Source organism: Hevea brasiliensis, chromosome 14 (genome assembly GCF_030052815.1).
Source record: "Hevea brasiliensis isolate MT/VB/25A 57/8 chromosome 14, ASM3005281v1, whole genome shotgun sequence".
In the NCBI taxonomy this organism is placed as follows: domain Eukaryota; kingdom Viridiplantae; phylum Streptophyta; class Magnoliopsida; order Malpighiales; family Euphorbiaceae; genus Hevea; species Hevea brasiliensis.
Genome location: NC_079506.1, coordinates 14,369,505 through 14,382,300, shown reverse-complemented (window position 1 = coordinate 14,382,300; position 12,796 = coordinate 14,369,505). Strand labels below are relative to the sequence as shown.

At 32.6% G+C, this 12,796-nt stretch overlaps 1 protein-coding gene across 1 annotated transcript; it reads left to right on the top strand.

The window, feature by feature from the left end:
• The first annotated feature begins 339 nt into the window (after positions 1-339).
• LOC110672520 (disease resistance protein RPS2) lies at positions 340-9,422 on the top strand. The gene is made up of 10 exons (XM_058133975.1): positions 340-629; positions 743-1,063; positions 1,180-1,269; positions 1,383-1,453; positions 3,892-3,974; positions 4,224-4,380; positions 4,633-4,797; positions 4,922-4,976; positions 6,202-6,279; positions 6,504-9,422. Exons 1-10 carry the CDS (start codon positions 602-604, stop codon positions 9,176-9,178), a joined length of 3,723 nt encoding a protein of 1,240 aa, XP_057989958.1. The 5' UTR covers positions 340-601; the 3' UTR covers positions 9,179-9,422.
• The last annotated feature ends 3,374 nt before the right edge of the window (positions 9,423-12,796 follow it).

The following is a 12,796-nucleotide window of genomic DNA, read 5'->3' as shown; positions in this document are numbered from 1 at the left end:
CTTATTTTTTTTATAAACTATATTATTATCAATAATAATAAGAGAACTAAAGCTTTATATTTTCACTTTCTAATCTCCTATGATTTTTTTTTTTCAGACTGAATTTATATTTTCATTATATGAAGTATGAACTACATTAAAAATACGTAGAATTTAATTTTTTTTAATTTATTTAAAGAAAATTTGAGAAAATAAAATATCATATAATATTTTTAGTGTATATAAAAGTAATATATTTTTTTTTAAAAATAAATATTTTTTATAATAAAAAAATATATTTCATATAATTATAAAAAATAATACATGTATACGAAGGGCAACTAATAATCTCTCCAAGCAAATAAAGCAAAGAGGTAAAATAGTTGTCTAAACTTGTGCCACGTAATTTCCCGCCTCTTTCCTCTTCTCTCAATTCTACGCCCCTTTCCTCTTAGGATATATATATTAAATTCTTTCAGGTCGAGAACAATGTAAAACCTAAACCCTCCCCGCCGCCCGCCCCCCCCTCTCTAATAACTCTAACAGCTAGCATACTTCTCTCCGGTTGCAATATTGCTAGCGAAACCCTACAACTTCTGATGAATATCGCTGCGAGGACAAGATGAGCAGTACTGAGTCATTTAGCCCAGGTAATGTTTTGGCATATACATTTTATAATGATAAAACCTGTTCTTTCAATTACATTTCTATTTAATAATGCCTCCATAAAAAATTGTATGATAAAAACTTGCTCTTTCTCAAGCATGTGAACCCAGGAAATTCGAATTTGAAGAACTAGCAATTGCAACTAGATATTTCTCCAACGAACGACTCGTTCGCATTGGTGATTTTGGTGATGTCTTTGTGGGATCCCTTCCAGGAGTTGAGGTCAATGTTGTTGTTAAGAAACTCAAATACAAGCAGGATGAAAAGCAGGAAGAAGAATTCAAGAATCAGATTAAGGACTTTGGCATTGTGTCTCACCCAAATCTTGTTAAGCTGCTTGGTTACTGCTGTGAAGAAGCCGATAGATTGCTTGTTTTAGAGTTTGTTCCCAACCAATCTTTGAGATTTCATCTAAGTGGTGAGTATATACACATAATTTGGATTGTCAGTATATATTAGTGTCTGGGCAGCCGTAAGTATATGATTTTGATCTATGATTTTGATCGATCTTGCAAATGACAAATGGCATCATAGATGAAAATGGAAGATCAAATTTGAACTGGTCAAAAAGAATGAAAATCGCCGTAGGCTCTGCGAGAGGTTTAGCACATCTTCATGACGAATGTGAGTATTCTATATTTTATAAAATGAGAGATATATTTTCATTTTTCATCTTTTTTAACATAATTAAATTATTTTATATTTAAATTTTTTACTCTCTCCGTATAAATGTTCAGGTTATCCTAAAATCATTCATGGAGACATCAAATCAGACAATATTCTCTTAGACAATGATTTCACACCAAAGGTACAGTATTTTTTGAGTGAAAAAAAAAGTTACTGTATTTTTGTTTATTACATAAGAAGAAAGGTAAGGTAATTTAATAACAAATATAACTTTTCATTCATGTAAGTATTGATAATCTTACTATATTTTTTTAGGCATTTATTATATTTATATCCATCAAACATATGTTTAGCCATTCATTCTATGATATTACGTATATCCCTATGCATTCTTTAGCGACTTACTTTTTCTAATTTTTTTTGAACAACTTTTTATTTTCAGTATAAACTTCAAAATATTAGAGTTTAAAATTTAGGATTTTTAATTTTAGATTTTCAAATTGTAATTTTGGATTAAGATATTATTAGTGAATGAAAAATTTTTAATTTATTGATGTTTAATTGCTAAATATGGTTAAAATATTATTTAGAAAAATAATAATGGCAAAGACCAAGAATTAATGAATTTGGTGCATCTAATATAAGCTCGAGCTCATATGAGAATGGGTTTAATTACCATTAGATTAAATATTTGTACAGAGATATGTGTAGAATTAATTAAAGTGTATATATAGAGTGCACAAATCTATGTGCAAAAATTCAATCTAACGGTTGATAAACGTACCAAAATGAATTTACTTTAAAACATACAAAGATAGGAAAATATTTAATGTTTTTATGGGAAAGCTCATAATTTAATGCTAAAACAAGCACAATAATTGCTTAGGGCACTTTTAACGGCATATCCTTTAAAATATAATGGAGAAACTAGGGTGCATCTTGTGGTGTTTTGAATAATAAGGAAATTGTATTTAGATGTATATGATATCATACCAGTGTATGAAGATAATAAAAACAAATAGTATCATTATCCTAACACCCCCTCAAGCTGATGACGAAAGGGATTGAGAATTCAGCTTGTTGTAGTGCTTTTCAAACCTCTCAACCCAAAGGTTTGGTCATAATATCATCAATTTCATCTTCTGAATTGATGAATTGAACTTGCACATTGCCAATTTTGGACTTGCTCATGGATAAAATGATAGTCAAGTTCAATGTGCTTAGTGCGAGCATGAAAGATTGGGTTTGCACTTAAGTAAATGGATCCTATGTTATCACACCAAATGATTGCAGGTTTCAGTGCGGGAAAACCAAGTTCCAACAGTAAAGATTTAATCCAAATCAATTCTGCTATAGCATTAGCTATTTCCTTATACTCGCTTTCAATTGATGACCTTGCTATTGTTGGTTGTTTCTTGGTAGCCCATGAAATAAGATTTTTACCTGGGTACGCCACATACCCACTCGTTGATCACCGGTCATTTGGACATCTTCCCTAATCACTCTCTGAGTAGCATATTAAGTCACTTGGTGAATATTTGCAAAAAAAATTACCTGGCTACTTATATGTCAAAAATAGCGCAAGAGGCGCTTAATAGCTTGCCAACGCTCGGTGGTAGGTTGATGCAAAAATTGACATAGTTTGTTAATGGAGAATGCATTATTTAGTCAAGTATTAGATACTATAAGGCACCAACCATTTGTCTATACAATTCACCATTTTCAAAAGGTTTGCTACCTATCTTCGTTAAAGAAGGAGCTGTAGCTGTTGGTGTTAAACAGGACTTGCAGGATGCCATTTGAGTATGCTCCAAAAGGTCTGTAATATATTTATGTTGTGATAGCAATAACTCGGATGGCAATTGTTTTGCTTCAATTCCCAGAAAATATTTTAATGGCTCTAGATCGCAATTTGGGAATGCACCTTTTAGCTTGCATAGGAACCATTCAAGTTTGTTGCCATTTGAACATATAACTAAAATATCATCAACATAAATTAAAACCAATAATGTAATGTTAGCTTGCTAATAAATGAACAAATAGGTGTCTACTTTTGATGCAGTGAAGCTAAGTGAGGTAAGGAATGAAGTGAGGCTATGAAACTAGGCCCTCAGAGCTTGTTTAAGGCCATATAGAGACTTTTTTTAAGTGGCATACAAAATCTATATTAGAATAATCAATATAGCCTAAAGGCTATTCCATACAAATTTCATGGTCAGAAACCATGTGAAAAGGTAAATAAATAAATAAATATATACACCAACCATGTTTCCCAAGTTTTATATTTATGAAGACAGTCATAGACTGATAGTATGCATCCATCCTTTTCTTATTGATGAGAAATGGAGGTGGTCCAGTGTTCCTCTCATATGTGTTATTTCAAGGCAAATTTCAAACAAGTCCTTGTAATAGGACAATAAAGTGCCATATTGAAACCTGAGCTAAATACTGATTTTTTTTTTTAATATTCTATGCATGTTTGGTTGTCTTGCACCATATACACTGAATCTATTAATTTACATAGTGTCAATTAATTTTGTCTGAGATAATACAAAGGTTAAGTATATAGAATCCTATATAAATCCAAAAAAAATTAGCTCACACTACTATTTTTTTCAGATTGCAGGTTTTGAACTTGCCAAGTTTTTTCCAGAAACTAATAGTGTCACTCACATCAGCTCTGGTTGGAAGGGAATCAATGTGTAAGAGATTTAATGATTTTTGTTTTAGTTGATTGAGCTTTAGTTCAAATTTTGCTTTAGAAATAGTTTTAACCCGAGTTAAAGTTAATTAACTTTTTCCTTGCTAAGGATAATCATAATGTTGCTATTATTTAGTCTACCTCTAGAATAGTTTAAAAAAAAAAGAAGTGAAATTGAAAAAAAAAATGTAATTTTTGGATAGCAGTGATTTTGAATTTTTTTAACTATTATTTTATGTACAAAGTGCAGCTATGCGGATCCAGAAGATTATTATCCTCAAAAGGATGAAAATATTCTTCAAAAAATTTGTGAAAAGTCAGATGTTTATTCATTCGGTGTTGTGCTTCTAGAACTTATTACTGGAAGAACAATTTTCGATGAACATGGAGTTGATATTGTCAATTGGGTAAGATACTTCTCTATATGAAAATTATTGCCTAGACCCGGTTCACTATGGATCGAAAACATAAAATGTATAGTGGAATTCACTTATTAAATACATGGATTCCACATATTTGTGTTTTAGTTGTATGATGAATCAGGTCTAGGTATGAAAAATTCTTTCTCTATAATGGTGTAAATTATTTTACTTGAACAAATCTATCTTAGTATTGACTTTTTAAGAATATGAAACTTGTATAATACTTGTATCATTCAGGCAAAGCCTTTTATGTTCAAAGGAGATTCAGTTGAAATCAATTACAGTTGTCTTCTTGATTCCGCATTGAAGGGAGATTATATAAAAAGTGAAATGGAGCTAATGATTTATTGTGCTGCTGTTAGCGTATATAGACCTTCTAAACTTCGACCAAGAATGAAACAGGTAAAAATTTACATATCAAATTTTATTTGCTGCAAATTGTCTTTCAAAGCATTTAAAATTTGAGAATTTGAGAAATTACATTGTAAATGTATAACCTTTTAATTACCACTGCTATGCAATGCAGATAGTTGAAGCTCTTGAAGGAAAAATGCCTTCTAATGAATTATGGGTTGCGGAAGGTAACATTTCCCCACAAAAGTAATATTACGAAGTTAAATTCTTACAAATTTGTTTCCATTTTTTTTTTCCAATGAAAACATTTTTTGCTTATTTTTTTCAAATTTTTGGAGAAAGGTTTTCCATGGAGGCATTTTTTTTTTCTTATCAATGGAGAGTATTTAAAAAATTCAAATATATTGTGATCATTTGATTGATTTTTTGTTATTAATTTTGAATGTAAGTACCATTTAATTACATATGAATGAAGCTTAAGAGTTTTTCCTTTTTGTAAAAAAAAAAAATTAGGACTAATTAGTATTACATCAAAATAATAGGGCAAAATAGGCTTTCTTTCATCTAATTGCTTTCAATATATAACCAGTCTTTTAGGCTTTTATTGAAACACGAATTTGAGATTTTATAATTTTGTAAATAAGTAAGTATTAAAGAGTTAAAATTCATTGGTGGAACTCTGGTTTTCTTTTTGTTAAGACATATTAAAATAAGGAAGGTCCAAATAATTGTCGACTCTTGAAACTCTAAGCTCAAATATAGGCTTTGCATGAGAAGTTTGGTAGACATATTAAAAATATTTTTAAATTTTCACCTAAAAATTATTTTAGATTTTAAATTGAATGAATCGTGATATTATATTTGCGGTAATTATATTGAAATTATTTTTAAAATTTTAAAATTTTAAATTTAAACTCCAATAATAACCAAAAAATAAAAAAAAGATATTATATTGGAGCGGATTATTTTGCTAAGCACATTGAATATCAATGCATATTTAAATATAGAATTTCCCCCTATCTAAAAAAAAAATTAATTTAATTCATAGGGGAGAGAGGCTCTTATCCTATCAATTGGACTAACATAAATTAAAATATTTAAATTAAAATATTCTACATCGATTATAAATTTCACATCTCAATCTTGGACGATGTAGAAAACACAGGATTGAAATCGGAATGTGGCAATCACAGAGGTTTTATTATACCTATTTGACAAAGTTTTCATTTAGACAGCTCGCTTAATTTTGCATTTGCATAGTGTTTTTTTTTTTTTTAAGCTGTATTTGCATGAAAGATAATATGTGGCAAATTTTTCGAGGAAGTGCCATGGAACGCCTTCCTACTTTCACACACACACACATATATATATATATATATTTGAAATTTAGATCTGTCCGAATATTATATTTTGTTACATGGAGGGCTTAATTATAAGCAATTCTATAAATAGTTAATACGGGAAAGGCCTCAGAATCCAGATCATCAAAAGCGGGAGATATGTCAGAAACAACTTCTTCTCCTTTTCAAGGTATATTAATATTTTGCAATTTGAATTTCTTATACTTCTTTTTTGACATCTTTTTATATATATATGTATACACAAAAGTGATAACAACAGCATTTAGAGAGGAGATTAAGAGTTGGCCGTTATTATTTCTTTGTGAAAGTTTTAAATTCCATATGCTTTTAATTAAATACCAAATGCAAGCCACAGTACCGGACAAAAATCTGATGTCTTAAAATAATTTACAGAACTCAAGGAAATAACTGAAGCTAGTAACCTGCATTGGAGCAAAGCAACGTCATCACAAGGAATAGAACCAGAGATTATGCAGATTCAGGAGATGCATGCAAAAAGTCATTACTCTGCTCTGGAACAGGCTGCTACGCTATCTGAGACGTCACTTGAGGCTACAGCTCACAATGTAATGCCTTCTTCAAGGCTTATGAAGGTTTATCATATTCTGAACGAAATCATGACGAGAATTGGAAATCCAAATATAAGTACAATCGGGGTTTGTGGAGGAGAAGGAGTAGGGAAAACCACTCTATTGGAAGCCTTGAAGATTCAGCCTGTTATAAGGGATGTGTTTCAATTTGTCATTTGGGTAACAGTTCCCAAGGTTCCAGATCCGAGAGAGGTGCAGCTACAAATTGCTAGACAATTGCCTTTGACTGATAAAAAGCCAATAAACGCATGGACGCTATTGAGTTTTTTAGAGGGCGTCAAGTTTCTTCTGATTCTGGATGGTGTTCAGGAGTTTATTAGCTTGAACACAGTGGGAATCCCTGACCCAACTCCAGAAAATGGGTGCAAGATAGTTTTGACGACTAGATCAGAGCAAGTATGCGACAGAATATCAGTGGACTCGAAGATAAATCTAGAGAATTTATTGTGTAAATTGTTTTGGGAGAATGTTGGTGAAAGTATTTATTCTTCTAACCTTCAACCACTGGCTCGAAAAGTAGTTGACTTGTGCTGCTACCATTCGCATGCCATCTTCCTAATGTCAAAGGCATTGAAAGATGAATCTGATGTTGATGTTTGGAACAACGCGATTGAAACATTGAACATGCAGGCTGCATCTCCTGAACAAGAATTAGAACACATCATGGTTAATGTGTTAAAATTCAGCTATCTTCGTCTTCCTGATGATACAACTAGAAGATGCTTGAAAAATGGTGCACTGTTTTTTGTGAACGAGAAGATTGCAAGAAAGTCATTGATAGACAACTGGATATCTGATGACCTGACAGATACGTATCAGAAAGGCCGAAATGTTCTTGAAACTCTTGTCACTGCTGGCCTGTTGGAGAGGTCCGAGGATGGTCAGTTCTTCACGCTACATGAGATAGATCGCTGTATATTGCTAGAGTATATTGTTCCAACAGAGGAAGCTCAAGTATTATTTCTTATTAATGGTGGTATGGGGTTGACTAAGCCACCAAAGGTTGAGCAATGGGAGGGGTTAATTGAGATTTGTTTGATGGATAATGACATATCTGAATTGCCCATTAGTCCAAGTTGCCCCAAACTCCGAAAATTGTTCCTCGAAAGAAACTACAAGTTAAGAATCATACCTCCTTCATTTTTTGATAATATGCCAGCTCTCCAGGTTCTAAACTTATCTAGAACTTCTATCAAATCTTTGCCTGAGTCTCTTTTCAAGTTGTTCAACCTTAGAAGGCTCTTTCTAAATCATTGTGTCCTTATCACAACCTTGTCATCCAAAGTTGGAGAACTCAAGCAACTTGAAGTACTTGATCTTGAAGGGACAGAGATCATGTATTTGCCCAAGGAGGTTGGACAATTGACAAATCTCACATGCTTGGAAGTGTCATTTTTTGAACCTACAAGTCAAAGGAGATTAGAGCAATCAGGTGAAATAATTCCTTGTGGGGCTATATCAGCTTTATCTCAATTAGAAGAGTTAAATATTGATATGAGTTATGATGACAAGCGGTGGAATGCATCAGCAGAAGCTGTTGTTTCTGAGATTTGTAAATTGGAGAGTTTGCATACGCTTAAAGTCTACTTTCCCAAGGTGAAACTTTTGAGCCATTTACACTGGAATGAAGAAAATATGGCGTTTCCATCATTGTCGTACTTTAAATTCACAGTTGGTCATCTTGTTGAGCGTATCATATCTCGAGTCTCATGTGATACAGAATTGGAGCTTGAACGACACGATAGGTACTTGAAGTACGTAAATGGTGAAGGTGTTCCTGGAGATATTAAGAAGGTGCTTAGACATTCAACTGCATTTTTCTTGGACCGCAACTCGACTATTAGCAGGTTATCCGATTTTGGCTACAGAAATATGCAGCAATTAAAATGTCTTGTAGCAGGGCAATGCAACGAACTTCAAGCAATTATCGGTGGAGATCAAATTGAGTCATCATCTAGTGATGCAACGGTTGGTCTTGTTTCACTCGAATACATGCACATATATTACATGAAGAATCTAAGGAGCATATGGGAAGGTCCTGTGAATGACTCTAGCTTCAATTCATTGAAGTGCTTGACCTTGCGCACATGTCCAGAGCTTACCACCGTCTTCACGCCAAGGTTGCTAACAAATTTCTCCAATCTTGAAGAGCTCACGATTCGTGATTGTCCCAAAATCACAACCTTAGTGAGTTGCGATAGTTGTGATCATAATATCACTTCCATTCTCCCAGCCTTGAAGAGGATATCACTTCATTTCTTGCCAAAATTGACTAGCATCTCCAGTGGTTTGCTCATGGCACCAATGTTGGAATTGATGAGCTTCCAATATTGCCTGAACCTCAAGAGTCTCCCAATAAGCAAAGCATCCAATAAGAATCTGAGAAAGATCAAGGGCGAGGAGAGTTGGTGGCAAGAATTGAAGTGGGAAGGTACTCATCATGATTCTTGGGCTGACATTTTTGTTCCAATTGATTAATGTAATTAAATCATGTTGTGACTTGAGGAGCTGATGGGGCTTAGTTCTCTTTTATGCTTCTTTATGATGGGGCAGGGTTTTCTTTATTGAGATTGGGTTGTGGTATGCACGTTTGCATGCTGCGTAAACACTCTTCTCTGTGTGTTCTTGTTTTGGTCTTGTTTTGACAGATGTAACTTCTGTTGGTCTGTATATGATCCAGATTTTTCCACTTACAATAATCAGCCATAGGTTGGTATCCTTAGAGTAGGTCTATTGACCATGGTATTAGTTTGACTGATTCTGCCTAAGTTTTTCCTATTTTTTTTCATTAATATATTTCTGATTAATAAAAAAAAATATATAATGAATGTGTTTAATGGACGTTATGTTTAATTCATATTAAACTTTTCCTTCGCAATTTCATCCTTCTTAAAAATGAGTTTATTTGGACTGATTGGGGCTGATATGTAATTGGCTAAAAACTTAAAAATGGGTATATTTCAAACACTTTAGGGGCAAAATTCAACTTTTCTCCTATGTAAATACTGAGACAACTTGAACATTTCATCAACCCAATACCAAAAAAAACATTCACGAATGCCCCAAAGCAAGCAAGCTCACCACTCGAGAAAGAAGGCCAAGGAAAGGTTGGTCTGTGGACAACCTAAACCAAGTCCAGTCCACTACCAAAAGGCCCAAACACCATACTTCGATCCAATTGGAATAAAGCCATTATATTTATCATTTTATTTATCAAGTAAAAATCAAATAATTATAGTGCTCGCAGCAATCTCAGATGTGCAAGTCTACTACAGCTATTAAATAAAGAAACTACAGTACTCTAAAAATAACAAAATACACTAAAAATAACTAGCTTTTTTTTTTTTCAAACAGCTTACAGTTTTAAGCCATAAACTTGTTAACTAAATTAATACCCTATATTAATGGAACTCGATACTAAAATCCCAATAATACTACCAATAAAACAGAATTTATTAATAACATAGTACGATTGCCAGAACTCCAGAGTGATAAGTATCAATTATAGAATGTGTATATATTGTGAAATTTCAATTAGCTTGGACTGGCGTTTAGGCATTTTCACATCACGTGTAAAGTATCAATTATAGAATGTGTATATATTGAGTTTATATGAGAATAAAGCCTATCAAAATTGTCATAATTTAAGCAGTAATTCATTCCTACCGTATTTTCACATATTCAAAGAAAAAAAAAGGAGTGCTAATCAAAAGAAAAAAAAAAAAAAGCTACTGCAGGCCTTCCCACATTAAATAATCAAAATTAATGAAACAAATCTAATAAACCTGCGTTAGAAAGCACATGAATGCATAAATCTAACTCTGAAATTCCAAGCCATGATACGTCTAAACCTTTTCACACTTAGAACCATAAATTAATTTCCCGCAATCACCAGATGAAATCCAAAATACCATGAATGAAAGCAACGTATCATCACAAATTCCCGTCACTAACATGAATAATTACTTGTAAAAAAAATAAACACCACAAAATTCAATCTGTCACCTATTCTAATTTCAACAAAACCAACTAAAGAGAGGTTTGCTGAGGTTTAGAGGAGGCAGAGGAGAGTCTAATTTGGCCTCATCGGTGCTATGAAAGCAAAAACTGATAATGAATAGATTTGGTAATCCGAAGGGCTACCTTTTTCCTTTTCTTTCTTGTTGTTTTACTTGGCTGAAATAGAGACTGGGAAAGAGTTTCACGGTGGCTATAAGAGGCAAAGAGAGGATTAAAAAGCCAAATGGACGCTGCTTAAGCTGTTAGGGCCAAGTGGACAGCGGCTGCCCCTGTTTATCTCCTATAGATATTGGGTCTCTAAGAATGAAAGGGGACGATAGCTAACTGTTAGTAGTATGCCCTAGAGCATATCATTTAGTATGTATCTTATACATATTTTATTAATAAAAGGCATTTTCACTTTTTCGTTTACATAATATATTTATATGTAATAGAAAAGGTCCATTGATATTTTGTTAGAAATTCTATTATTAAGTTATTAAGAATATGAGTGACAATATTTCTAGCACAAAGTATCATAAATTGATTCACAATCGAGGATACTTCACAATAAGGACATGACTTATCCAGAAAGATTGTAATCATGTTTGTTCTCAAGTTATTTATATGAGATGTAAATAAGATGGAATTGTGAGTCTCATGCCATATAACAAACATGATGGGCATTTATACATGATAAGTAGGCCGAACTAGTGACACTTATGACAAGCACAAGCACATGGAGTTTACTCTTGTCAATGCATTGTCATAAATCATATTAGTGCATATAATCTTTAGACCTGAGATAGCACAGTTATCTTGTATATAAGTGCTTTGAGTTTGATACTGTTTTCATACTTGTACTGTGTATGGGTATATGGGCATGTGTTGGCTCCTACTAGTTATATATGGAGGTAGGTGTTGATCAAGATGGAATCTGTTCCTCTAAGTAAATAGGGATAAAATCCTATATTCATTTAATTGTTCTTGATGTTTCAAGTTTCTGGCAAAGACAGATAGATTTATTCAGAAAAGAGTTTTTCTTGAGAAAATCTTTTTAATCAAGAACTAGAATTAAAAGAGAACATAATATTCATAGCAAATGAGGTTTTGACATAAACCATGACTCCAACTCGAATTGGGATTTTGTAACAGAGAGATTTTAGTGCATGGTAACATATAATTATAGGTTCATTTAAGGTAAACCTTATTACTGATTGGGTGGCCATGGCATGCTATGCTAGGTGTTAACCATGGTCTATGAGGTGCATAAAATGATTTAGAGAAATCATTTATGGTAAGAAAGAGTTCTGATGATATTAAGAGTTGATATAATGTCTCATTGCCAATTAGTGATGAGCCTAGTAAGTCACACACATACACAAGTAATCACCAAATTAAATATGATTTAATTAATTAATTAAAGAGTTTAATTGATTAATTAAATAGGTTTGGTTTGCAATTAGATTGCGAAGTCCCTAGCATAGCTTGAAACCAAATCTAGGTTATTGGATGTATAATATAAGTTAAATTTATATTTAAAGTGTTTAAATATAAATTTAATTAATGAGAAATTAATTAATAGAGATTAATTAATTAATTTATATTTGATATAAATTGATTAGAAGAAGATAAATAATTATTTTGGGTTAAGAACTCAAAATTAAGACAGATGTATTTTGGTTATTTCACAAGGTGACACGTGGCACCATGAGATGGTGACACGTGGCACCATGAGATGGTGACACATGGCACTACACATAAGCTTGCCATATGTCTTTTAATCATGTAAGATTATCAAAGTCAAGATTAAATATAGGTTTGACACTTGGCACAATGTGATTGGGTCAATTAAACCTAGAGCTAATCAAAAGGTGACATGTGGCAAGGGTTTTAAGTAGTGACCTAGCTATATAAGTATAAGGATGAAAGAACAAAAAACATAAGCTATTGTTCTCTCTTTGGTGCTGCCACCCTTGGCTGCCTCTCCTTCTCTTCTTCTTCATCTCTCATAAATTCAAAGAGATTAGACAATAATCTCTTGAATTAAAAATACTAGAAATCATTTCTAGTGTCTTGTTTACATCTGTAATCTCT

What these genes read in the sequence shown, in the direction of transcription:
- LOC110672520 (XM_058133975.1), top strand. Translation starts at nt 602, where the DNA reads ATGAGCAGTACTGAGTCATTTAGCCCAG. An exon ending in GAGTTGATATTGTCAATTGG is followed by an intron (nt 4,381 to 4,632) that starts GTAAGATACTTC and finishes TGTATCATTCAG; the next exon opens with GCAAAGCCTTTTATGTTCAA. An exon ending in TGAATTATGGGTTGCGGAAG is followed by an intron (nt 4,977 to 6,201) that starts GTAACATTTCCC and finishes TTCTATAAATAG; the next exon opens with TTAATACGGGAAAGGCCTCA.